This window comes from Pempheris klunzingeri, chromosome 19, assembly GCF_042242105.1.
Source record: "Pempheris klunzingeri isolate RE-2024b chromosome 19, fPemKlu1.hap1, whole genome shotgun sequence".
Taxonomy (NCBI): Eukaryota; Metazoa; Chordata; class Actinopteri; order Acropomatiformes; family Pempheridae; genus Pempheris; species Pempheris klunzingeri.
In genome coordinates, this window is record NC_092030.1 from 21,397,269 (window position 1) to 21,423,671 (window position 26,403).

Genomic DNA, 26,403 nt, shown 5'->3' on the forward strand with positions numbered 1-26,403 from the left:
TTTCTTAGAAAATGGCTGAGACACAGAAGAGGAAATATAAAAACACACAGCGTTACCAGTGATTTCAGTTCTGTTTTCTCTGAGTGAGGATGTGCGCCCCCCCCCCCCCCAGACATGACCAGGACACCAAGGAGACGACTATCTGTGTGTGTGTGTGTGTGGGCGGTGTGTGTAATAACAGCAGTGAGCTCTGACTCTGCTCTCCATCCCAATCTGCTGCCTGTTGTTTGTGCAGTTAAACGTCCAAAATCCTGACTTAGTTACTGTTATTATCATCTGAACTGATTCTGGTGTCAGTCTACACAGTTTATCTGCACTGAATCCACTCATTGTTTCAATATTTACATTAAACAACAGAACTGTGCTGTGTTTAAAGGGACAGTTCAGATTATTTGAAGCAGGTTTGCCTTTTCTGACAGAGAACTGAAGCCGTTATCTCTTGCTTCAAAGCCCAAAGCCACCAGACTCCATTGACAAAAACAGCAATTTTCAGACTCGTAGTAGTCCCGGGTGTCCTGAGAGGTAAAATTACTGTTTTTTTTCAATGGAGTCTGGTGGCAGCTTCAGCACAGAAAGAGCTGTTTGATTGTAAATCAGTAAAATTATTCTAAATACAGCTAAACTAATGTTGTGTTTTTAGGCAGACCTTCTATGAAAAATCCTTTTTCCTGCCCAAATTGTCCCAAATTGTGTCTTTTAGCATCATGTGACGTGTGAAATTGCCAGAACACAGTATTAACATGAGGAGGAGCACGTCTGAAAGGGACCTCTCATAGAACTGAAGGGTTTGAGTGCAGGTTGAGATGTGACGAAGCTGTTTTGATGCTAAAAAACAGGAAGATTTGTTGTTTTCTTTATTCTAGATGTTGGTAAATTGAATATATTTGGGTTTTGCACAGTTGGTCAGACAGGAGGGCACCACTCTGGACATTTTTCACTGTTTTCTGACATTTTACAGTCCAAACTGTAGATGAATAGAGAAATAAACTTGTTAGCTGCTCCTCAGACTGTCTGACAGGAGTCCTGCTTACAGGCCCCGGGAGGTAAAATAATGTTTCTAATAAACATGTTTTCTCCTCTGTCTCCTCAATCATCTGACAACCCTTAGATTTATGTCGTGACCCGTTTGCTGGGGGGTCTGGAGCCCCTCCAGAAGCCCAGGTGTGTGGATCGTCCTCACGTGTGAACAGGACAGGAGCTCCTTCATGATGTAGCCGTCGTAAATCTGCCGGCTGCGGCTCAGCCTCTCCTCCTCCGAGTCCAGCTTCTCGTAGTCCTTAATCTGAAAGCAGACACACGGGGTCAGAGAAACTACGCACAGCGCTTCCTGGGAGGGCTCAATCTGAATGAGCGGGATTACAGGCCTAATCTCTCACCCGGCCCATGATGCCGTCTAATCCAGCAAACACACGCTGGACGCTTTACACTTACTTCTTCGTAGAACTTGAGCTGCGGCACGGCCTCGTCGATCTCGTTCATACAGAAGTCTTTGAACAGCAGGAAGCCTGCAGGACACAGAGGACAGGAAGTGAAGCAACAGTGACATCCCAAACTTTAAAAACACTCCCTGCTGGGTTTTATTTTGGGGACCGTTTCAGCTTCTTCTCTTTCTCTGCCTGCACATGAGGAGCCTCGGCCATTTCCACAAAGCCGTGGCAGACAGACAGCAGCTCATCACGACACAGAAATGGACGTGTGGAAAAGTCAGTGAAGTTACTGAGCATCAATACTCAGCTCTGATTGGTCAACTCCGGCGATAACAGCAATGAAATCAGTTCTGAATCAATAGAATCGTTTTGAAGCCAAAGTTGTTGATTTCTTTACTACAAAGCTGTGAAATAAGCAGGATGATGGACAGCGAGCGGCGTCATCGGCGCAAAATGAACGCCATACGAGTGATGTCAGACCCCCCTGCATCACACACACACAACACACACACACACGTAAACAACTGTAACACCACGTGAGCATGAAAGAAGTGCAGCTCCATTTACTGTATTAGCCTAAATAATGGATTGAGGTTGTCTTGTTCTTATTAGGGACGCTACAGCCACTGATCCAGAGCCTCCCTGCACACACACACACACACACACACACACACACACACACACACACACACACACACACACACAGAAGATGGCACCAGGCATTATTGGCTGAAAATGATCCTCTCAGCACACACCAACAACGGATAATAATCTCACGACATGCAGTCAAATCCACACTCAATGCAACATTTGTTGGGGGGGGTAGCAGAGATGAGACACGCTGTTGCCATGGTAATTGCCTCCGTGGCTACCGGCCACGTGTGCGTACAATGATAGACAGTGCTGTGAGCTGTGATCGTCCTCTGAAGCATCGTCAGCGGACGGTTTAACGGTCACTTGTGGCTAAAACACAGACGGACGTCAGGCGGGCGGAGACGGCTGGACACGCTTCCTCTCTGCAGCTTTACCGGTTAAGCGTCAGGTATTAGCAAAAATAGACGGTTAACGAGATCCCATTCCTGACGGAGATCACGGGTCTGTCCAGGTCAGTCCGACCTTCCCGACCGTCGTGGAGGACGCCGCGGTGTGTGTGCGGCATGACGGCAAATGATGTGGAGCAGTGGTGGGATTAGCTGGACACACCAGCTCTGAAATGACTGCGAAATATCTGGGTTTTGTAATCTGACCAGCCGAAAATAACCAAAACTAACTTAGTGTTTTGTGCAGTTGGGGACGTTTTATTATTATTATTCGTTTGAGTCACTTTTCAAGGCAAAATCCTGGCGTTTAGGATAACTTTGGTTAAACCAGGGTTCTGTTTTTACACATTTTGGTGTCTAAATGTTTCTAAAAAAGTGTTGGAACTGGTCCAGTAGATCACCTCAGCCACACCTGATCACAGTGGGTCCACTAAAAGAGCTTGTTTGATCCACTGACAGGCTCAGAGTGTTATTCTAAGTGTGTGACAGCATCATGGAAAGGATCCCTACAGAGAGAGACCTGGAAGATCCTTTTGGTTTAACCACAAACAGCACACACACCAGACTACATTCACTAAAACAGGGATTTTAGAGAACAGGACACAGGAGCTGCTGCTCTGCTGCTGCCTCCATCAGTCAGTGTGTTTGTGTAATTGTGTGTTACACAAATATTATATTGGATCCGAACTAAACCTATAAATCACCAAAGTCACACAATAACACAAACTCAGGGCGGTAATAGACAAGCAACTCTAGTGTTTGTCATATAAAATTACTGTTTTTGTCAATGGAGTCTGGGCTATTACAATACTGCACATTTTCAGATTCACATACCGTTTCTCCTCTTTAGTATAAATAAAATAATAATAATAATAAAATAATAATAATAATATAATGGCCACACAACAGCCATTGCGACTGGACCAGTTCCTTATAGATTATAAGATAAGATCAGTCCTTCCAGGTAAACATGGAGGTTTACTTAGTGTTGAGTTTGCATCAAGAGCAAATTGAGGCAGGAGCAGATAAAAAAAAAATAGGGCTTCCTTTTAAAATATGACGTAAAACAAACACATAAAACAGGAGAAATTAGAGATGAAGCCTCTAAACCAAACAGGAAGCTCCTGTAACTGTGTGAAAAGGTGCAAAACAGGACGTTTAGCACAAAACAAACAGAAAACTGGCTTCTCTGCTTCTGAAAAGCGGCTTTTGTTTCCAGTTATTGGCCTCACTGATTCAGTTCAAGACCAAACACTCACAGCAGAGACCGTTTGTTTCGGGCCTCGCGCCCACTATCATCCATTCTCACTTCTTCCTCTCTGCTTTATCTCTCCTCCAGACGTGATGCATCATTTCCCCCTCTGCTCTGACGCCGACACAAACAAACACGCTCACATGCATCCACTCAGGGTGTGTGTACACAGCCCACCGCGCAGGGCATCCATGTTTGCACTGACCACTGACAACCCCACACACACACACACACACACACACACAGGTCTTCAACAGCAGCGACTAAACGTGCCAGAGAGGTATTAAGAGAGAGGGACAGAGGGGAAAACGACTGTTCTTACATCACCAAGACTCAAGGATTAACCTTAATCGCCGAACACTTCAACACTGCCCAGCTAATTCAACAAATGGCCTCTTCCAGAGAACACACACACACACACACACACACACACACACACACACACACACACACACACACACACACACACACACACACACTCACACACACTCACACACACTCTCTCACACACACACACACACACACACACCTTGCTCTAACCAGACACGAGTTCCTCTGAGTCTTTATGTCTCATTAACGAGATCACCTGAAATGACTGAAAATCCCAAGCTGGCTTGTTCTGACAGCTGCCTCCGTCACACACACACACACACACACACAGGTAGGTGATGCCGTGTGGAGTCGGCTCCGAACCAGAATCGGGAACGTGACCGTCAGCTGCCACTTAGTTCCATTTCAGTACTTTTTTTATGACTTTTCGTGATAAAGTTCTCATTTAAAATGAGGCGGTGACTCAGATTATTGTTACGACGCCTCTTCATATGCTGGATTTTATGCTTCAGAGTCACTGTGTTTCACCACATGGAAGCTAATGGGAAAAAAAACATGAATTATATAAAAGAATAGTAAACCAATAAAAACCAGAGACGGCACTGAACATAAAGAGGTGTGTCGTCATTTATTTCAGCAGCGATTTGGAGCCACATTTACTGGAAGCTACTGGGGAAAAAAATCATTTTTTTAATTAAAATACTTCTGTAAATTAAATAAATCACACATTAGCAGTCCAAATAAGTGTTCTACATGGTTTCAGTTCAGTATAATTATTCTAAAAACATAATCCTCTAACTTCCCTGACCTTTCCAGGCCTGACAAACGAGATTTTGACACTAAAATGACTTTTCCAGGTTTTCCATGACCAAAGGAAACCTGCATTTAGTGTCCGAATTAGCGGACAAAAACAGGCTGCAGCTCCTTCAGAGGTGAAGCACTGAAAAAGAAAAAGAAAAAACACTTTCGGCTCAATTTATGGAAAATAATAATAAAAAAAAGTCTCTTATTGAAGGGTCGTGTGAGACAGAGGATGGCTGTGTTGCATTATACATACACTGACCTTTACTGGTGGAGGGGAGCCAGCACAGAGCAGACCACAGTGTGTGTGTGTGTGTGTGTGTGTGTGTGTGTGTGAGAGAGACAGAAATTCATTCAAGTACAACATCAGGATTAGCAAACAATGTTAAGTATTCTCCCAATCTCGCTGCTGTGCTGCCTCGTGGTGATTATAAAGTGTGAGAGCAGGCTAAAGACCGCCGCCGCTCGCTGCCAGACCGCTAATCACCGACCTCTGAACATTTGTTTTGAAGTGAGATTTCACAAAGGTGGGTTCAGATACAAAGAAATCCACTTTAAAATGGCTGCAGGCCTTCGTTCACAGGTTTAGATAAAAGAAGAGTCACTACACGTCGTCTCGTCTGGGGAGGTCACATAACTCAGGGTTCCCACTAGAATGTAAAATTCCCGGACTTTTCCATGACTTTCCATGACTATTACGTTGAATTTCCACGACCCATAATTCAAAACACACCTTAGATCAGGGATCTCAGATTCTGATTACAAAGCATATGGGTTTGGTGAGTAAACTATTTCTTATTTGCTTAAATAAGATGCAATAACTCCACTACCCACCAGACTCCATTGAAAAAAACAGTAATTTTAGCGGGACATTGGACTCTGTGTGATGTTGAACTTCCCCTTTAAAAGAAAGCAGGTATCATTATTTCTACTGAGGCAAACAATCTGAAAACGTCTTCCCCCTCTGACCTCTTCTCATTAAGGCTGCTGCCAACAGATTGGGTTTCTTTGCTCTGCTGTGTTCACCATATATCTGCACCAGTGTTTCTGACTGAAACATGTCCTCTTCCCTTCCAAGAAGCTCTTGCGTTATGGAGCGTCAGACTTTTGCTCCATGACGGCACTTTTTCCCAACGTGGGGCCTGGAAGGACGCGCCGCCTGAAAGCCAAAAGTCGGGGGAACAAACGTCTCCTGTGTGCGGTTAAAGCAACAGATTACATGAGCGGCTGTGACATGCTCGCCTGCAGCCCTGCTCTGCTTTTATGCCTCAGCTCCTCCACATTCAGGCCTGTGCTATTATATTGTTATTATATCATATCGTATTAATACTTGAAAACAGGCCAGACATAAGCACATTTTTTCTGAATGTGAATCCATCCTACGCTGTGTATTTAACTCCCCTGAGGTCTGTTGTGTGCTGGTTAAAAAAAAAACAGCAGGAAAACTAGACTGTATATGTCTGTATGATAATTAATAAAAACCTGTCTGACAATATTTATCAGGCGCAATTAAGCATTAGACCGTGTCCTTCTGCATCTAATAGGAAGCATCAGATAAATAAATGTTCATGTTTAGCTTCCAGATAACGTGAAGCATGAAAGCACGATTAAATGATACGTGATAATAAGCCAGTTTTAGACACTTCTTCTGTGGCTATGAAGCTTTTATGACTAGCTGAGGCTTTACAGAGTCGTTTACAAAGACACAGCGGACACTAAACGCCCTGAGAGCCCTTTCAGGCGGACAGGTAGGAGGCTTTCATGGCGGCTCCTGACGTCGTCACCACGGGACTGTTTGCAAAAGTTAAAACAAATTACAGAGCGGATGTCTCGTCCTGGAGCAGCTTCCACTGTTTACAGAGGCTCCGGCATTGAACACGCTGACAGACACTCCGGTTCTTGACATTTGAACACGTCGCACCGATGCACGCAACTTATTTCAGAATCACAGACACCTTGAGGTATCGGTTTAGAAAAAAAACAACCAGCAGAGAGAGGTGGGTGCTCTGTCTGACTCTCAGCCAGGCGGCCACAGAAGAGCTAATTAGACTCACAGGGCGTGATAATAAAGAATAAGAGCATATGGAGAGTCTGCAGGCCTGTTGGCTGGGTTTCACTCAGCATGTTAAAACGGCTCCATCACATCCACCTGCACATTCAAAAGTGGTGTTTGAGACCACTGCCGTCAAACATGCCAGAGGATTTTCAGAAACACAAGAGATGAGGACAAACAAAGTGATGTGAACGTGACAATTAAGGACAAAGACGCACAGACTCGCTGACGGAGAGACACATGGTGAATTAAAAACATCACACCGGCTGCCAAATGTGGAAAAGACATGGTGAAGGGGGGCCAGAGCGGGTCAGGGGAAAAATGGAAAGTGGGCAACAAAGCGAAAAGCTGACATCTGTCTCTGCAGCGAGCAGAGAGGAGAAGCCAGTAGTGCACTCTGCGTTCACCAGAGTACCGTTAAAAACACTGGAAGGCAGCATGAGGTTTGTGGTGTGATGGAGTGAACACACGAGCACCAGCACCAGGGAAATTAAACCTGGACCACATTTTTACATATTTGGGGGTTGAAATTACTGGTAGCTACAGTAAAGAGTTTTGGAATTGGTCCAGTAGATCGCCTGAACCAGCAGCCGAGAGATAAACAGCCATGGCTGCAATGTCATCCTTCAACCAGAAACGGCAGCTAAATCGCTCTCTGCGAACACACCAGACTCCATTGATAAAATCAGTAATTTTACCTCACAGAACACAGGAGTTGCTGCATCAATCAGTTAGGTTTGTTTGTGTTATTGTGTGACTTTGTTCAGTTTGGATCCATCGCCGCATTTTTGCAACACACAATAACACAAACAAACTTGCTGATCGAGGCAGCAGAGGACAAGCAACTCCTGCATTCTGTGAGGTAAAATTACTGTTTTTGTCAATGGAGTCTGGTGTGTTGGCGTAGAGCAATCCAATGGCTGTTTAAAGTTTAAACTTTAAGAGTTTAAACTTGCCACTGAATCCAGTTTTTGGAGTTGATATTTGCGTCTTTATATTACAGGGAAAAACAATCATGCAATGACCTGCCAATGACATGACATTATACTGCGTCTGGTGTGTTTGACGAGAGCGATAGAACCGCTTCTGGTTCTGCAGCCTGTTTGCATAAAAGATCTACTGCACCAGTCATTTCTACACCAAAGTACATACAAATAAAGGCCCAGGTTAAAACACTGAAGTTGCCCTTTAATTTTAAAGAAACAGCTGCCATCAGCAAATTCTCTGGCAGGAATGTTCACCTTTGCTTCACTGGTCAGGCACAACAACAAAAAAACACCTCGACAATACAGAGAAGTGTTGCTTGAACTTTCCAGTACACAGTATTGTACTGCACTACATTGTAAAGTACACACAGTAGGCTGCATGGTGTTTGCTAATCCCCTCCCCCGAGCCTTTATCTGAATGTGAAGCTCAACACTTCGCATTTACCATGAAGCCAAACGCCTACGTGACACCTTCTCTCCTTGAGGTTAGAAGAGGCGAGAAGGTGAGAGTCTCGGTGTCTCCGTTCTGAATGAGTCGACACAACCACAGTTTAACATCAAGGTTCGGCTTGAAGGCCGAACGTGGCTGCTGGTGAACGAACGGCTGAATGCGTCCACCTGAGTTTGAAAGTCAGCAGATCAATAGAGAGTAAACAGCACACAGCAGCCACTTCTTTATATACAGGAGCGACAGGAACAGCTGTTTTAGCAAGCAACCGGCCATCAAGTGAGCTCAGAAATACAAAGATGATTTTAAAATCTACCGTTTCATGAGAACTGAGAAAACTCCCTCTGCTCAGGAAGATCATGTGATGCGATCTAAAGCTCCAGATGAGCTACCTTGTGGGGGTTATAGTCTGAATATATAGTTTGCTGGTGTGGTATACAGAGGCTGGACGAAAATAAAAAAATAAAAAAATCCCCCTCCCTTGTTCAACCAGAAATAGACGCTTGGTTCATAGCAACCAGACTCCATTTACAAAAACTGTAATTTTACACAGGAGCTGCTGGTCCACCATTGTCTCGATTAGTTAGTTTGTTTGCATTATTGCTGGACTTTGGTGTTTTCCAGAGTTCGTTTGGATCGAACACAATATTTGTCAAACAAACTCTGACACAAACAAGCTTATTCTATCAGACAGCAGCAGTTCAGCAACTCCCACGTTCTGCGATATAAAAATTACTGTTTTTGTTAATGGAGTCTGGTGGCTTTGAAGAGAGCAACTTAACAGCCGTTTCTGGTTAAACAAAAAGGATCTTACAGGTGTTGATGTCATTCTGTTCGGTAGATGCACTGACTTTTTGTTTGTATTTGAATCAGATTTTATTACAAACATTAGAAAAATGTGATTTAATGCTTGAACTGCTTACGTTTTCTTTATACTATTGCTATGAAAAGGTTATCAAAAGTATGTCTTTAATTAAAAGACAGCAGCAGGTCATCTAATCAATAATAATCCTCATGAAAGCTGCTGCGGTAGAATACAGACAGAGGCTGGAACACTTGTTGACAGCATCTTTAGAGTGCTGTAGTTTTTCACAGGCCGGTTTCTGCTGGAATCAGATTCCTCTGATGTGAAGATAGTGTGAATCATGATGGATGAATAAAGGACAGACGTGAGAAGGACCGGAGGCGTGGACAGTCTGTTGACAAACGCATCCCGGCCTCTAGGAGGAACGTTGCATTCTGGGGGGGAAAAAGAGAGAAAGGAAAGAACGACAAGAGAGAAGAAAGAGGGAGAAGAGGCCATCTCTCTCTCTCTCTCTCTCCTTTTTAACGTCGTCCCTCTCCATTTCCTCTCTCTCCCTCCACCAATTCTCATCACCTATTTTATTCCCTCCTTTAATCAATTTCATTTCTCCCCGTCGACAAGCAAATGCAGCAGTTCTGGCCGGGTTCCCATGGCAACCGCAGTTGCTAGGCAACGCGCGACTCTCCATCATCCATTCCAGAAGTCTGACAGATGGAGACGGAGAATGCCAAGGCGAGAGTGAGAGAAAGAAAGAAGTGAGGAGAGGGGGAGAGAGGAGGGAGGAGGGAGGAGGGAGGAGGGAAGGGAGGGTAGGAAAGAAAGAAGAAGAAGAAGAAGAAGAAATGACTGACGAGTGAAAACGGGAGGAGGAGGAGGAGCTGAGCGGCAGAGAGGTGGAGATGATGCAATCCAAATAAAACACAGTGGTTTCCAATAACCTCGTCAACGATCCCTCTCTTCATCCGGATTCCTCCTCCTCCTCCTCCTCGGAGCCTCCTTCGGTCCCCAGCTTCATATTTCACGAGGCTCCGCTCACTAACGCACTTTGTTCGGTCGGGGTTTTTGTTTTTTTGTGAATGATATTTCAGAGCTGCGACACGCTAAGAAGCTTTGAACTGAACTACTGCATCAGACTAAACTTTGTCACCAAAGCCAGCGTCAGTGTTAGTGTGTAAACATATGGCAGTGATACAGTAGTAAAGAGCAGGGAGCAGATCTAAAGGTGGTGATGTACACTTCCTGTCTATATCTAAGTTTATGTCACTTTACCTGCACACAGCCACCTTGATGCTGGTCTGGATGATAGAATAAAACCGCCTTTAACTCGTGTTCAGGCTCCTGACGCATGAACGCTCATATATTAAATCAATGAGACTCAACTATGACCAAAGCCATGCATTAACATAAAGGATAATCCAGTCATTATAGGAATAACACACCGTAATACATGGAGGCCAATTACAGCGTCTGTGGAGCCGCTCACGGTGGATTATCGAGGGGAAACCGGCCTCCAACCAACAGGGTTTTGTTGTTGGTGCGTCGGGACGAGCTTCAGAGGAAAAGGTCAGGGGACATTAAAGCGTCTCTGTGAAAACGGGGGCGCCGCCCTTCGAAACTTATTTCAACTTTAATCATTTAAACTTTCCCTGACATTTCAGTCACAATAAAGTCTAGACATCCTGCTCACAGAGCCGCCGTCACATGCTGACAAATAGCTCCTTTTATGGATCGATGAGTCTTTTTCTTCTGCTGTGTCACTAAAAGCACCGACTGATGCTCCTAACAGAGGTCCTAGCTTAGCTTAGCTTAGCTTAGCAAACACAGCATAGAGGACACATTGACATATATATATATATATGAGAGGTAGAAATCCACCACAAACACTGTAAAGTAATCAGCTCTATTACAGGTTAACTTTGGCAGTTTTCATATCCTGGTGTCTGAATGACTGGTAGGTAGTAAAAGTGTTGGAACTGGTCCAGTAGATCACCTCAGAGACCTGGAAGATCCTTTTGGTTTAACCACACACAGCCGTTATATCGCTCTCTGCACACACACCAGACTACATTCACTAAAACAGGGATTTTACCTCACAGAACTGGCAGGTAACTGACAGCATCATAAAGCGACCGTACATCTAATGTAGCGGCTCCAATAAAGTAGATTTAGTGGCAAGTTTAGCCTCTTTAAAGTAGCAATCATTGATTTTTCTGTCCACTTGGAGACAGCGGAAGATATGAAAGAAAACTTAAAGTATTTCAGCTTTATTTATCTCAAAATGCAAACTTAAAAGAAGAAGAGAGCTGCTCTTTATACTGTAGATTGTGTGTTTCTGTCACCTTTCTCCCCCATGTTAACCAGAAAGTTGCTAAATGTGGCCAAATAAATTTGAAGGAAGTTAAACCAGCCCTCAGACGGCTGCAGAGGTGATATTTACCTCTGGTCTGATCACCATCAACGACACCATTCCTCCTCATATCACTATAACATGACCCACTGTTATCACAGAAATAACTGGTTGGAGCAGCTTTAACGTCGCATCAGAGACGGCTGAAATGAAGCACACCCTCCTCCTGCTCACTCTCTCAGGAATATCAGACATCGTTTGGTTTAAAACAAGTAGAAGTACACACTGGTGACCTGGCTGCCGCCCTGAATGCAGTGTTTACTGTAGAAACGCATACATGTATGACAAAAAGTATTGAAGGTGAAGCAGTGGCCAGTATGCCTGCTATATTTAGAGCGTACAGAAAGCCCATTACATAATGGTCATCCAGCCTGACCCTGATTCTGTCTGGCCCGTGGACTTCACAGGCAGGGACCTACTCCCACCCCGGCTGGATACCAGGCTGATGTGCAGACAGCTGGATCTCCCCGACGCCTTCGCCAAAACCATTACGGCTGTTTGACGTCACAGTTTGATCCGTTTTGCACCCAAACGTATCCAAGTCAGTTTAATGTTTCAAATGAATTATTTAAGGTTATTTGTGGTGATAAAAGGTGACCGGGATCAGGAGCAGGACTTTTTTAATTCCTGGCGCACTATATTTTCAATTAATCTAAAACATTTTCCAGCCCTGCTTCGCTTGTTGCTGGCTTATAACTCCTTTCTCTGACGGCTTTGTCGCCACTATTCTTTTTTTTTTGCTGCAGTATTTTCACTTTACCTTATTTTTCTTTGCACAAGCACCTTGTAACCTTGCGGAGAAACCTGCTATACAAGTTAAGGTCCTCTCTCTTATTCTTGTTATAAAAACGCTGATGCTAAAATGGACTATTAAACGCTGTATTCGTGCACCCGTGAGCAGAAACATTCCTGCAGCACTGCAGCGTCTTCGTCCTGACCTTGGTTGTCATGACAGTCGGGCTCAAAGACAAAGCACGTTAAGAGCACTAAAATCAAAAGCAAACTCGCGGCCGAGCCTCTGCAACTGTTGATTCAAGCCGGCTTCCAGCAGAGGAGCTGAAACCCTGCGAGTCCACCGAGAAGGCGTCGACACACCGAGGTGATCAGACGCAGGTGAACACGCTGCCTGATCCCATGAGGGGGGTACGGGTGTCTTCATACGATGAGAGCTAAAGGTCCAACAGTGTGTCTCCCCTGCTGAGGTCTTTAAAAAAAATACCACAGATTTCACATTTTGGATGTGGCACCTGTCATGTGTCTGAGGATGGAATTATTAGGGCGTGAAAGAGTGGAAGAAAATGGGATTTTCAACTGGAAGAACGTTAAAAATCAATTCCGGCCGACTCTGAAGCCGCCAGCGTGTGTCGAGGCAAATGTGACAAATCTGTCTGTATCAAACGCTGAAAAGCACGGCTGCAGCGTTTTAAATGAGCTGAAGGGCAGAGTAATAATAGATGCAGACTGATTATTAAAGCATGAGTGGCTCTGTGTCCTGTTGTGACAGGACAGATCTCACTTTGGAAATGTTATGCAAATAAAACAGCTGAAATGTGCTTTAAATCTAAACACGCAGGTTTCCTGCTTTGCCAATCGTTTTGAATAGATAAAACCAGAATTAGCAAAGTATTTTAGGAGCCGTTTCAAATTTGTAGATGCTTATTTGATCGTATAGCAGCAGGTTTGGGTTTGCGGTCACTGTTTAAACTGCTGAGACCGCTACATGGACACCTCTATTGTCACACGGTGCAACAAGAGGAAGCTGTCTGATGCACTCAAAGCCACGAATTTACCATTCAAATGTGTGCGAGCTCTCTGTGGCGCGCTCTGCCTCACAACTGTTTCCAAATGCAACTCGTCAGCTCCTTTCAGAGCTCTCTGTCACTGAGCTGCAACGAAAAAGCTGATTTCTCTTCAGCATCACCTTCCCACACTGACAAAAACATTAAAACTTAAAGGGTGACTCCAGTATTTTAAACCTGGGCCCTATTTTTCATATCCTGGTGTGTGAGTGACTGGTAGGTAGTAAAAGTGTTGGAACTGGTCCAGTAGATCACCTCAGCCAGCAGACACCAAACGGGCTGCAATGGCTGCAACGTGATCCTTTGGGACAACTGCACCTGATCACAGTAGGTCCACTAAAAGAGCTTGTTTGATCCACTGACAGGCTCAGAGTGTTATTCTAAGTGTGTGACAGCATCATGGAAAGGATCCCTACAGAGAGAGACCTGGAAGATCCTTTTGGTTTAACCACAAACAGCACACACACCAGACTACATTCACTAAAACAGGGATTTTACCTCGCAGAACACAAGAGTAGCCGATCTACTGCTGCCTCCATCTGTTAGGTTTTTCTTTTGTTCTTATGTCACAAATATTGTGACTTACCCTTTAAAACACCAAAGTCACACAACAACACAAACAAACGAACTGATGGAGGCAGCAGTAGACCAGCACTTCCTGTATGCCATGAGGTTAAATTACTGTTTTTGTCAATGGAATCTGGTGTGTTTGAGGAGAGCGATATAACGGCTGTTTCTGGTTAAAGGACGTTACAGCCGTCGCATTATGTTTCTTTATGGCTGCTGGCTGAGGAGATCTACTGGACCGATTCCAAACCTTTTTGTATATATGAATGTGTATATGGGGTTTGTATTATATATAACTGGTTTCTCCAGCGTCTAGATTGGCTTTTGGCCATAATATGTGATCCAAGCCATGTATGTACTGTACATTATATGTAGTATATATTATCTGTCTACTAACCTACTGAGGCAGCAGTAGACCAGCAGCTCCTGTGTTCTGCACGGTCACATGACTGTTATATTGCTGCTATACTGCCAAACTCAACATTATCAGAGTACTGAAGTACTGAAGTGTGACTTTAGTGAAGGATTTATACTAAAAACTATACGATCGATCAGCCTTTAAGATAAGAAACATCAAAACCAGCCTTGCATTGCTTAGCTAACGTCACCCTCAACACTTTTTCTGCCTAAATTCACTCTAATAGTAATAACAAAGGCACCGATCTAATATAAGCTTGGCGTTAGAGGGTTATCCAGTGAAAACGCTGCACACGAAGGCATAAAGAGCATCAGATCCCACAGTTTTCAGACTCTTCCTGCCTGTATCCACTTTTGTCTCCTTAAAAAGCTCCGATTATAAAAACTCAGCTGTCTCTGCTGGTGCCGGTAGTGCGTCCCACCACACGGCAGCTTTTCGCCGTCTTTCAACAGAAGGCAGTGACGAGGAGGCACGTTCACGCTATGCAAAGTCAGTGGAGAACAATGGCCTGTTCTCCCCTCCGGGTGTGGGGGCGGGACTTAATTGCGCTCCGTCTCTATGAGGGAAAAAGAAAGCGCTCGGCTCGCTGTAACACAGGCGGAGAGAGCAAACCAACTATTATATCAGAGGAATTAAGCGGGGGATGGCTGCCTGTTGATTACCTGGAATGTAAACGTCCCACAGGCAGAGGGAAATTGACTGGCCCGGTAACCAGCAGCTAATGAGAGCTGAGCGCTGGACTAATGACCAGCAGACACCAGGGGACGGGCTCTGGCTCAAAGGAAGACAGTAAGACAGCAGAGCGGCAAACACCACCCGGCAGAAACAATACCGGCCAAAACGCCAAATATTCACCAGGTCCAGCTTCACGAATACTTATACGTCTTTAAGGTTTACATCGGCACTTTATTTGTGGTGTTTTTAACCTTCATCATGTTGTAGTTCAGGTGGTGTGAGAGCAAACTAGTCTTGTGTTCCTCCTCTGGGAGCACGAATCGGTCGGTCTCAATCTGTAACCTCACCGCTAGACGTCACTAAAAATACTACAGACTGCTCCTTTAACATAAATCTGGGCCGTGATCTCAGCAAAATGTAAAACTCCTCCACTTTTCCTCGACTTTCCAAGACTAAAATATAAAAAAAGAACATCATCTCGCTGCCAGAAGGTCGTTAGAAGCTCAATATTAGTTTGAATAAGCACTTTTGTATTTATTCTTAAATGTGATGCACAAACTCCCTGACTCTCCCTGCTTCCATGACCTGTAAATATAATATTCATTTATATTTTTACACCATTTGGATCGTTTGTTTCTCTGAGGTCTGCAAACTAAACGAATAAAGTGAATTCTCTTCATTAACAGTGTTAACAGACAGGTGACTTCTGTGAAAAGGCTCATTTGCTTGTCAGAGGGCCTCAAAAAGTTCACGTCGAGTCCTGCAGAGATTAGTGAAAAATGACATTCACCGTTCCCCAGAGCCCAAGGTGACATTATCAAATTGCTCCCTTTGTCCAGGCGTCAGTCCAAAAACCCGAAGAGATTCAGTTTACAAAGTCATAAAACAACAATCCTCACATTTAAGAGGCTGCAGCCACCTCCGAATATGACCAAACATCCATGAAGTCGACGTGTGCGACTTTAAAAAACGTCCTTTTGTTGAGTCAGAATCTGACGGGCACGCTGAGGAGACCAGATTCAGGTCAAAGTGCCACCTGAGAGAGAGCCGGGGACTTATCGGCCGAGGGGTTCGTGCAGCGGAGGAGAGGAAGTGCGAGGCGATGACACTGAGCAGGAGAGACAGAGGAATAAAGAGAGCAGCCAGTCTGCGCTGGAGACAAAGACAAGGAGGCAGGCAGAATTAACGCAGGCTCCTCTCACAGGGGGGCTGAGACCCACAACGGTAAGTAAACCTAGTAGGAGCCTGCAGGGCGGCGGCGGTCCCCTGGTACGCCACGACTACTGGCACACGGCCCGCCTGCTCTGAATGGAAACACTCTGAGGCGCCGCCGCCGACCGGAGAGAGGGAGGAAGCAGGAAACAAGACGCTGAGCCGGTGAGGCTAAACACCGATGGCTCACCAAGACGTGACAGCGGGGCACAAAAGATCTGATTTCAGGGAGCATTTTTATCCCACACGTGCTCTTTGGCTGAAGAACTGAAAAGAGAAGAGGAGGAGACTTTGTGCTGTAGGAACGAAGCGGAGGAGAGTTTGACGGCGTTGTGGGCGTGGATGTCAGGACAGGCGTTAACAACGCTCGACACTTCACTTCCTGGTTCCAGTTTATTAAATTCACCTGGACTTTTAGAAGAATTTAATTCAGAAACATGATTCTATTTTTGTTTCTGTTGATGATTAACTGATTAGTTGTCAATTATTCAGTAACCTGCTAACTGTTTTCAGAGCTGATTAATCATTTGGACAGTTTTTAAGGAAAAAAAGAGATCGCAGCTTCATAAATCTGAATATTTGCTGGTTTCTTTTCTCCTTCGGACAGTAAACTGAATGTTTTTGTCATTTTGGGCTTTTGGGAAACACTGATGGTTATATTACAGCAGAAGATATGAAGTTAGCAGAGAGGCAGACGTCACTTTAGCCTTTAGCTCAGTACTTTATAGTATTTATGTTAATGAGCTGCAGCTTATATGTTGATAATCATCATTTAAACTCAGTGTCGAGAGCTGAACGTCTACGCTCATGCTAGCAGCTGTGCTACATGCTAACGTCAACATGCCACACAAAATCCCCCAAAAGTCAGAAGGATTCATCCTCTGGGGAGCATGAATGTCCTGTGTGAGATGCCCACTGTGGCCAGAAGTGACAGCAGCAGGATAACGCTGAAGGCTAACATAATGTAACAGGACTAGACGGTGGTGATGTGTGCAGAAAGTTTGCCGTTAGCCAACATTAGCCTCCATAAATGAAAAGTTAATGGAGAAGCAGTGTGAGCGCTGATCCTCAGTAACAGCTTGCGAAATGAAATCTTCATTAGAAAGCATCTCCAGCAGACTGCACTGACAAAATGATCCTTTTAACGGTTAAATGTCCCACACATAGCTCACAGGATAACTGAAGGGATCCTCATTAAAACCTTTATGGATGTTAAAATGCAAAGTTGGTCAATAAATTACTATTTAAAATCAATCAAACTCTCGAGTGTCGATATCGGTATCAGCCTTTAAAGGCTATTACGCACTCTCAGCACATCCCGCAGGCTTCATCAGCGGATTGGGTTTCCTGGCTAATTCCCTGAGAAAACTCCATCAGCACATTAAGGCGAAATGTGGTTGGAAGCGCCGAAGAGACGGCAGCCAGCCAGCGGGATGAGTTTGTGTTGGATTTCTGTTTAAACTGACAGCCTGTCCTCCGCAGCTGCATTTCAGCGGTTGTTTTATCTAATTGTCGGGGGATGAGCACTCTCGTCCCTCCTTCAGAGGAACGCTTCTGATTTTATTACCACGTCTGCAGCGTTTCATCTGACTCTGGGTTATCGGCCTTTAATGAAATAAAGAACGTTGAGACTTACCGATTTTCTGGTTGAATATTTTGTCAAATGTCAGTTCGTCTCTCTCCTCCAGGTACTTCTGCATCACGCTGCGAATGCTGTGAACACAAGGTGGGGTGGGGGGGGGGTGAGGAGAGGACAAGTGGATTAATACACACCATCATTAGCAGCGCTCTCAGCCAGATGCAACAATAATCCCAGACATCCGCCCGTCCTCCGCCTCCACCTTCCATCTGTGGTCCCGGCCGAGGTTTGGGACTCTCCGGGCCACCTGTCCCCTGACAGTTCAACTGCAGGGAGGGAAGAGGGACACATGGGAGGCAGCGGGGGGACCTGGAGAGATACACGCTACCCAGGGAACGGGTGTTAATGAGAACGAGAGCAGGGAGAATGAATCAATTAGCACCCCCTCCACCGGCCCATTAACACCACACCAGCGCCGACACTGACGGGAGGAAAGTGGCCGGGTTTCACCTTACGAGCACCTCGGCGGGCGTGTACGGAGCATGTGCGAGGAGAACCCCCGGCTCCTTGTGACGAGGTCATCGCCTCTACAGTATTTGCATTACGATAGCGCGTGCTAACACTGTCGTTTCCTCTTCAAACGGCAAACAACACAGTCATAAATAACCTTTTGTCTCCAGGATCAAGTCCAAGGAAAATTAAAACCTATAGAAGCATTTCCTGAAGGAAGTGAGTGTGATTGCAGAGAGCATTGATGCTGATTGGTAATATAGTCGCAGGAATACTGACTGACATACAACTTAAAGGATTACAAACTGTGAAACCACATCATCTCACAGTAGGTCCACTAAAAGAGCTTGTTTGATCCACTGACAGGCTCAGAGTGTTATTCTAAGTGTGTGACAGCATCATGGAAAGGATCCCTACAGAGAGAGACCTGGAAGATCCTTTTGGTTTAACCACAAACAGCCGTTATATCGCTCTCTGCACACACACCAGACTCCATTCACTAAAACAGGGATTTTACCCCACAGAACACAGGAGCTGCTGGTCTGCTGCTGCCTAAATCTGTTAGTTTGTTTGTGTTACTGTGTGTTACAGAAATATTGTGTTGGATCCAAACTAAACCTTTAAATCACACAAGAACACAAACAAAGTAACCGATAGAGGCAGCAGTGTACCAGCAACTCCCGTGTTTACAATATAAAATTACCATTTTTGTCAATGGAGTCTGGTATATAAAAATGAAGGGGCCTCCACAGACTTTAATGCACTAGATAACCCACAGTATCACCATAATGTGCTCCTGTAGATAACACTGTGCTGTTGTGTAAGTATTACGCATGAATCGATATGTTGATAGTCATGGCGGCGTTCACAAAGAGCTTCATTAAATATTTAAATGCACTGATTGCATTGTAAAGATACAGGAAACCGCCTCATTCCTCATGTGGTGACATATGGAAAGTTTTCTAGTTGCAGGGGAGCCAAAGACAGGCATGGGAGAATAATAAAGGCGTGACCGTGGTGCCGCAGCAATGACTGATAATAAAAGCACCGTCAACCTTCTTCCCACTTTTGAAAAACAATGACTTGTTGTTATAGTCGGTTATGTGTTTCCTTCAGCCAGTAAAAACATCGAGACACTGGAACCAGCACGGATACTTTAACACTGACGCTACCTGCTACCCAAACAAAAAAAAAACCCCAGCCAGGACCCCACCGGACCGCTCTGGTGGGAATGTGATCCGGGCCGCGGTGGGGAGAGTGGGAACGAGACGTGGAAGCAACATTTCAACAGCAGCTACAGGAACAAGAACCTGGGAAGTGAACACTTCCTCTTTCAGGGGAGCCCCATGAATCATGAGCAGCTGACTCTGGGTGATTTGTTTGAAGCCTCTTTTAGACGGCGTATTAATAAGGCAGCCAGTGTCACTTACTGTAAAAGCGGCGCCTTATGAGGCAGAATAAAAGCACACGCATGGGGGAGAATAGTTTCAGATACAGCAAGTTACTACTGTCAGTGTTTCTACGGTGCAGACAGTGGTACTGCTAATGAAAACACAGGTGCATTAAAAAAACTATGCATGGGTTATTTTTTATGTCAGTTCAGCCGAATTGAACTTTCTCACCTCGACACCCCGTCTGGCACACACACTAGTCTGTGTCTGAATTTGAGCTTTGAGGTAAAAGGGTGAAAGACGGCGTGCCGGTTACTGTCACAAACACGCTGTGGGCGCCGAAGAAACCCTCAGCGCCACGAGCGAAAGGACGGAGCCGCAAACGCTGGTTTTCATTTACTGTTTAATGAACGGCCTTCAGTTTCACCTGACTTAAAAAACAATAGTGAAAAAGACGTGTAAAAGGGCCACCACAGGTTATAATCTGATGGTCCAAATTACAAACTCAGAGATTAAAGTGGTTCATTTATGAGATTCACGACGTTAAAGATGTAAATTTATAAAATAAAAACTCTCTGAGATTATTAAATCAAACATTTGAGAGTTTTTTCCCACCTAAATGAATGTACAAGTGTAACCTCAGAAATCGTTCCTCTGAATACTACGCCTCTCCTCCGGCTCTGTGTTTGTTTAGTGTTTTACCTTTAAAGGCCGAAACACGCCGTCGTACAGCTGAGAAGAGACAACAAGCAGAAGCCCCCGCTCCACAGTAACACAGAAGTGCAGCTATAAATGTCGGCGTTTTCCTGATAAATACGTCCTCCTAATGATGAACAACTGCAGGACGCTGCAGCAGAACTAACCCATCACCAACACACACATCACAGATTAAAGCCACTTGTTTCCCAGCTGAGTGCACCATCAGTCACCTGTAGCGTTCAATACCTTTATTCAATTGGATCGTTTAGAAACAGAAATCTGTAACCAATGGGGGATGTTTCCTTCATGGATTCACCGAAAAATGTTATAAAACAGATGCCGGTTCCTACATGTGGTCATAGAACGTGGAATGTTTGGGGGTGTGGGGCTGACTGGGGTCACCTCATCATGGAGGAAATAATCAGCAGGTTGGTCGACGAACAGGAGAACTGAATCACGTGGGCGGCACGTCCAGGTGAATAAAGAGCCGTGACGCCATGAAGGCAGCAGGGTGGATTTAAAAACTGATGGACTGAGAGGACGGGGGCAGTGTCAGAGGTCAGGGGGGAGGAGTCAGGAAGGAGGGAGTTATTCTGAAGTGTCCTTGAGCCGTTTGTTATCACAGTGGTGGCGCGGCTCTGCCCTCCGTCCTAAACTAGTTCCTCCCGCATGCTTCACTGGACACAGACAAGGTCCACCGGAGCGCCTGCACCTTCCTTTTGGCTGCGGTTACATAATTCGGCCTAAATTACTTTTGCTTCAGCAGCTGTTAGCACAGTTAGACGAGAACGTGCCCACCTCGCCGACAAAACGACCACCATCAGAACGGTAATGAGCCAAAAGCTCCCGACGACACTGGCCCGGTCTTCTGCCGCCTCCTAGGTGACCTTTTTTTAAAGCGCCGACAGCCACGGCTGCGATGACACAGCAGCACCCGGCGGTGGGAGACCCTGACCTGATTACATGTCTACCTAAACGCCCTCAACTGCATGTGAGCGCGCCAGGGCTGCGTACCAAACAACCAAATAATAAATGAGTTTGTTTTTAATGCAGGTCTGCACATTTACATATACACTAGTTATAAAAAAGGCCCAGTTTTGGTTTAATCTTCATTAGTTTTAAGCTGGTTTTGCAATATGAGGCATTTTTAAGGGGTAAAAACACGACGAGGTCATAAAAAGCAGTGAGTAATAAAACTGGTGAAAAACATCGATCAGTGTTTCTCAACGTGCAAAGACGTCCTGAATCGTCTCTTTTTGTCCAAAACCAGGAAAAATATTCACTTTACTGCCACAGAGACGCAAAGAAAGCAGAAAATATCCGAAGATCTGGACGTTTTTGGCTAAAAGTGAGTTTAATATGGATTAATTGACTAACTGTTGCAGCTCTGTCTTTATTTCATACATCCCACGATCAGGACAGCTGCTCTGGCCTCAACCATACATCTAATAAAGTGTAATAAAGTGCAACTGGTGCTGGTGATGAAAACATCTGACAGTACCGAGCACCAGGTGGGTGGAACGGGGCTTCGAAACCCACAAATACTGTATATGTGAGTGTGTGTTACCATGAGAGTGTGTGTGTGTGTGTGTGTGTGTGTGAGCTCTGAGACTCTCAGTAGAGCAGTAAAAGGTCAGTGCTGACGCTGTATAAGGGATTCAGAAAGTAGGTCATTTCTCTTTTATTTTCCACTGATTATCTTGGTTTTTGAGGTGTTTCTTTAATGAGAGCCACCAGAAGCTCCCACAGCGGACAGCAGCACTGTAACCACACTGTGCTGGTGACTATTTAACGCGACAGGAAGTGTGCAGATGTGTAAATATTTAACATATTAACAGGATGTCACTGACATTTCTGCAGCCGAGTCTGTGGGCATGTAATTGAAGTGTGTTGATAGCACAGAGCCGAGGCGCTGACCCGCTCACACTCATTTCAGACGTGATCTTTAATCGTCACTTTGCAGATTTCCAGCTCTCCGTCGTTCTCACGGTGTCACGGGACAAAAAGCAGCGTCACATCTGTCAGTGCGTCTTTAGAGAGCTCAGTTCAACGTGTCACGAGCAGAAGGAAACACTTATTTCAGCTTATTTAAGCCTGCAGACATACAATTACCGTCCTCACCTGGAAAACTAGTTAGACTTTGGAACCTGTTTTTCTGGCTGCTGCTCTGCGAGTGGAGGATTCAGGGGGTGTGAAAGGAGCCGCCTTAAGGCAAATTGAGCAATTTTCCAACAAGCAGTTATTTCCTTTTAATTCACCGAGGGACTGAAAGGGTTTTGAATTAGTTTCGGTTTCACTTTAGGTGCCTTTCATAATTGTTAAAAGCTGGTGCACGCCAATGTTTTAGTCCTCTAACGCTGAAACAAAAAGGAAAACAAAGCGATCTCAGCGTTGGCTCAGAGCAGCACCAGTAGTAACGATGTTACTTTCGGGATTTAGCACCTCGTGCGATTCCAACACGACGGCACCACCAACATTTATTCTCCAGCTCAACTGCCAGATAATGGCACGGCAAAAAATAATCACCGTCCTGATTCACTGCCTCAGCAGGAGCTTCAGAATAAAAGGCTGCGAAGAGAAATGGACCGGGACGTCTGACCGCTCTGTGCAGGTCAGCTCTGCTCTTCAGGTGAAGATGCAATTAACGTTAAAGCATAACTCTGCTTTTGTTAAACCTGTGCAATATTCAGTGTTTTGATGTCTAAATGAGTTCAGAGTGTTATTCTAAGTGTGTGACAGCATCATGAAAGGATCCCTACAGAGAGAGACCTGGAAGATCCTTTTGATTTAACCACAAACAGCACACACACCAGACTACATTCACTAAAACAGGGATTTTAGAGAACAGGACTCAGGAGCTGGTCTCAGAAATGAACAGCGTTGAGTGCTTAACTTTAGCTTGGCTGTCTGACGCTTGTTTTGTTCTGTGTGTGACGGTGAGTAAAGTGTTAAACTGATAATAAGAGGACTAGTTAAAGGTGGCTCATAATGAGTGAGTAATGGGTGTGTGTGGGATCGCCAGTGTCCCGTTATGACGGTCAGGAAGAGATGAAAATGTTTGGAAACCATGTTAAATACAGCAAAACAAACCTAATAGATATATAATATAATAATCTGTGTTTTAATTACAGGCAAAGGAAGGATGTTCATGTACTTTAAGGGCACTTCTTAATAAATGTCTGTGGCTTCATTTGGATACCGGCTGGTTTCTCATACAATATCTGGATTACAAAGATAAAGTTGGTGTTGCCATGACGCTCCAACGCTCTTTACACAAGTCAAAGTGACTGAAAACGATGTCACATGTTTGGCGAATATATCTGATCCTGATAATCCAAAGCGGGGAGCTAGTGTCCATGTAAACACCCCCACCCATCCGGCCCCTGACTTCATGCTAACTGGTGGCGTCCAGGAGGTGGACGTCCGTCCAGTCGCCCCACCACCACCTCCACCTCCACCACCAGCACCACCAGCGCTCCTCGCCTCAGCTGCCTCCAGTGCTGCCGTCAAACTCTCACCTCTCTGCCAGAGGACACAGCCTTGGCCCGCCGAGAATGTGGCAGCAGCGCGCTATCTCCAAACGCCACATTTAACCGCCCCCCCCACAAACAGGCGGCTGTGAGCTTCACACATGCACAACTGCTGCTGCTAAAAGCGTGCATGCGTCCAAGAGGGCTGTCCGCCCCTGAACCCCCCCCCCACCCCACCCCACCCGCCTCGCTGACCACTTCACTCTTTTACAATCCGCTCCAAATTTAAGTCATTCACCCGACGCCACGCTGAGCGTTCAGCCACGATAACAATGTGTGCATAATGCAGCCATTTCCTGAGGTTACACCGAGCGCATCACTGGTGGAATAATGACCTGAGTGACATGTTTTAAGTAAATCTTCACATTACAGCGAGTCCTGCGCTGCCGACTGTTTTACTCCGTGTAACAGCGGTGTGATGGGGCTTTTACACGTCCATTAGCCGGGGCTTTTATCTCCGCAGCTTCGGCATTTTAGTGGCTGATAAATAATAAAGCTCATATGGAAGATAAAATCACTTAGCGGGCCACGTTCACAGGAGCCGTGCACTCTGCCGCTTTGTTCACATAGAGACGCCTCTGTCCGCCGCCGTCAGGTGATCTCACAGATCACCTCCCACTCTGCGCTTGATAACGTGTTAATTAGTCAAAAGGCCGCGTGGCGTCTCGCTGCCACGTGGTCGCCGATCCTTGGATTAGCTTCCAGCGTCGGCGTCCTCGAACCCCATCGGCTCGGCGCTCGCTGTCAGACGAGGTGATTTTACAGCGGACGTGAAAGACAACGAAACAGATCCAAACTGTCACCACATCTAGAAACAAACATTTCATTTGTAAATAGTTCATAGATTGTTTCCATCTAACGGATCTATGACTGACAATCTGCCTCCAGTCACACTTCAGTGCTACAGATAACTTATCTTCACTGTCCACCAACATCCTGATGATCTTCACGATTCATCGATTGTTCTTATGAGCCGTTTTATTCGATCAGTGATCCAAAACAAGAAGAGATTCAGTTTACGTTGATTTTAAACAGAGAAAAGAACCACAATGTTTTTTTCTGCTTAACAAGCAAACCAGATTAGTCACCTATTAATTTTCTGTGGATTAACTAAAGAATGAATCACCTTCTTTTACTTTTCTTAATGTTAGCAGTGGGTTAATAATCAGACTATGTTTAAAAAGGAACAAAGCATTCGGCCTCTTATTCTATTTTCAGCTTGAATGTTGTTTATATTCTTATAAAGTTCCTTTAAGTTCTTTGGGTTCTTGAATAATGAATCAAAAACAAAGTTACATTTGTCTGTTTTTATGGTTTTATGATCCGAGGCGTCCTAATCTGCTAATTTCTTCACCCCCCAATTCTACTGATGTTCAGCAGAATCTAACACCGTTTTCTATTAAATAACAGTGGCATCATTCAGTGGTTCTTTCTGGTGATTGGATGAAGTACAAGTCTTCAGTTTGTGTGTTTGGATGCAGAAACGATGCAGCTTTTTTATTTTAAGGATAACTCTGGTGACAATTGGCATTTCATCTTATTCATTCTTAATAAACTGAATCTACTAACTAGTGCCGTGTGTGTCTGGATCCTGATAGATCTCATTCCGCTTGTCATTTAGAGTCAAAACAAACAACAATGGAGCTCAATGTCACAAAGTCTGACACAAAACCTTCAGCGAGCGGCTGATTTAGGACAAAAACACATTTCTGTAGTAATTCTTTAACCATTTTTGAGGTCACTCCTTCAGTAGGAAGTCAGTGAGTATTAAGGGGTGCTGGTTTTGGTTAATCATTTCATGAGAATTTAATAACGCAAACACAGAGCACCATAATGAATGTTTTAATAAGCCGTCATTACAACATTAGAAATGACAGCACGGACGTTTACTAGTAATCTGTGCTGCTTTTGTCTCTAATGATGCTGATTCAGACTGCTGGTAAATCTGCTGGCGAGCACGACCAACATGTGGCCAGTTGAGGTAGTTTGAGAGCCCTGCATGTTTACTTTAATCCAATCTGTCCAACACAAAAGCCTGCAACACGCACAGAACCACTGCCATTAGGCTTTTTCCATTTTGCTTGGCCACACTGACCGTCCTCACCGGAGCTTCTTGTGTTAAAAAGGATAACTTCTGTATTCTTAAGCCACAGCCTTATTCTTTTACATATTTTGGTGTCTGAATGACTGGTAGGTGCTAAAAGTGTTGGAACTGGTCCAGTAGATCACCTCAGCTTTGGGGCAACTGCACCTGATCACAGTAGGTCCACTAAAAGAGCTTGTTTGATCCACTGACAGGCTCAGAGTGTTATTCTAAAGGATCCCTACAGAGAGAGACCTGGAAGATCCTTTTGGTTTAACCACAAACAGCACACACACCAGACTACATTCACTAAAACAGGGATTTTACCTCACAGAATACAGGAGCTGCTGGTCTGCTGCTGCCTTTATCAGTTCGTTTCTGTGTGTTATTG

At 44.9% G+C, this 26,403-nt stretch overlaps 2 protein-coding genes across 3 annotated transcripts in view; one reads left to right on the forward strand and one right to left on the reverse strand.

The window, feature by feature from the left end:
* The window catches only part of scarb1 (scavenger receptor class B, member 1), a 238,870-nt gene extending 231,768 nt beyond the window's left edge, over positions 1–7,102 (forward strand). For both annotated transcript variants that reach the window (XM_070849988.1, XM_070849987.1), the window contains exon 13: positions 7,087–7,102. In XM_070849988.1, the coding sequence (XP_070706089.1) occupies positions 7,087–7,094 (8 nt within the window). In that variant the 3' untranslated portion in view covers positions 7,095–7,102. The remainder of the gene's footprint in view (positions 1–7,086) is intronic.
* grk3 (G protein-coupled receptor kinase 3) overlaps positions 1–26,403 on the reverse strand; it is a 57,419-nt gene that overhangs the window by 25,508 nt on the left and 5,508 nt on the right. Inside the window, exons 2-5 of the mRNA XM_070849981.1 lie at positions 17,857–17,933; positions 1,432–1,505; positions 1,181–1,282; positions 1–15 (exon numbers count right to left, since the gene is read on the reverse strand). The exon at positions 1–15 is cut by the window's left edge and continues 60 nt beyond it. Coding sequence (XP_070706082.1) covers positions 1–15; positions 1,181–1,282; positions 1,432–1,505; positions 17,857–17,933 — 268 coding nt within the window. The remainder of the gene's footprint in view (positions 16–1,180; positions 1,283–1,431; positions 1,506–17,856; positions 17,934–26,403) is intronic.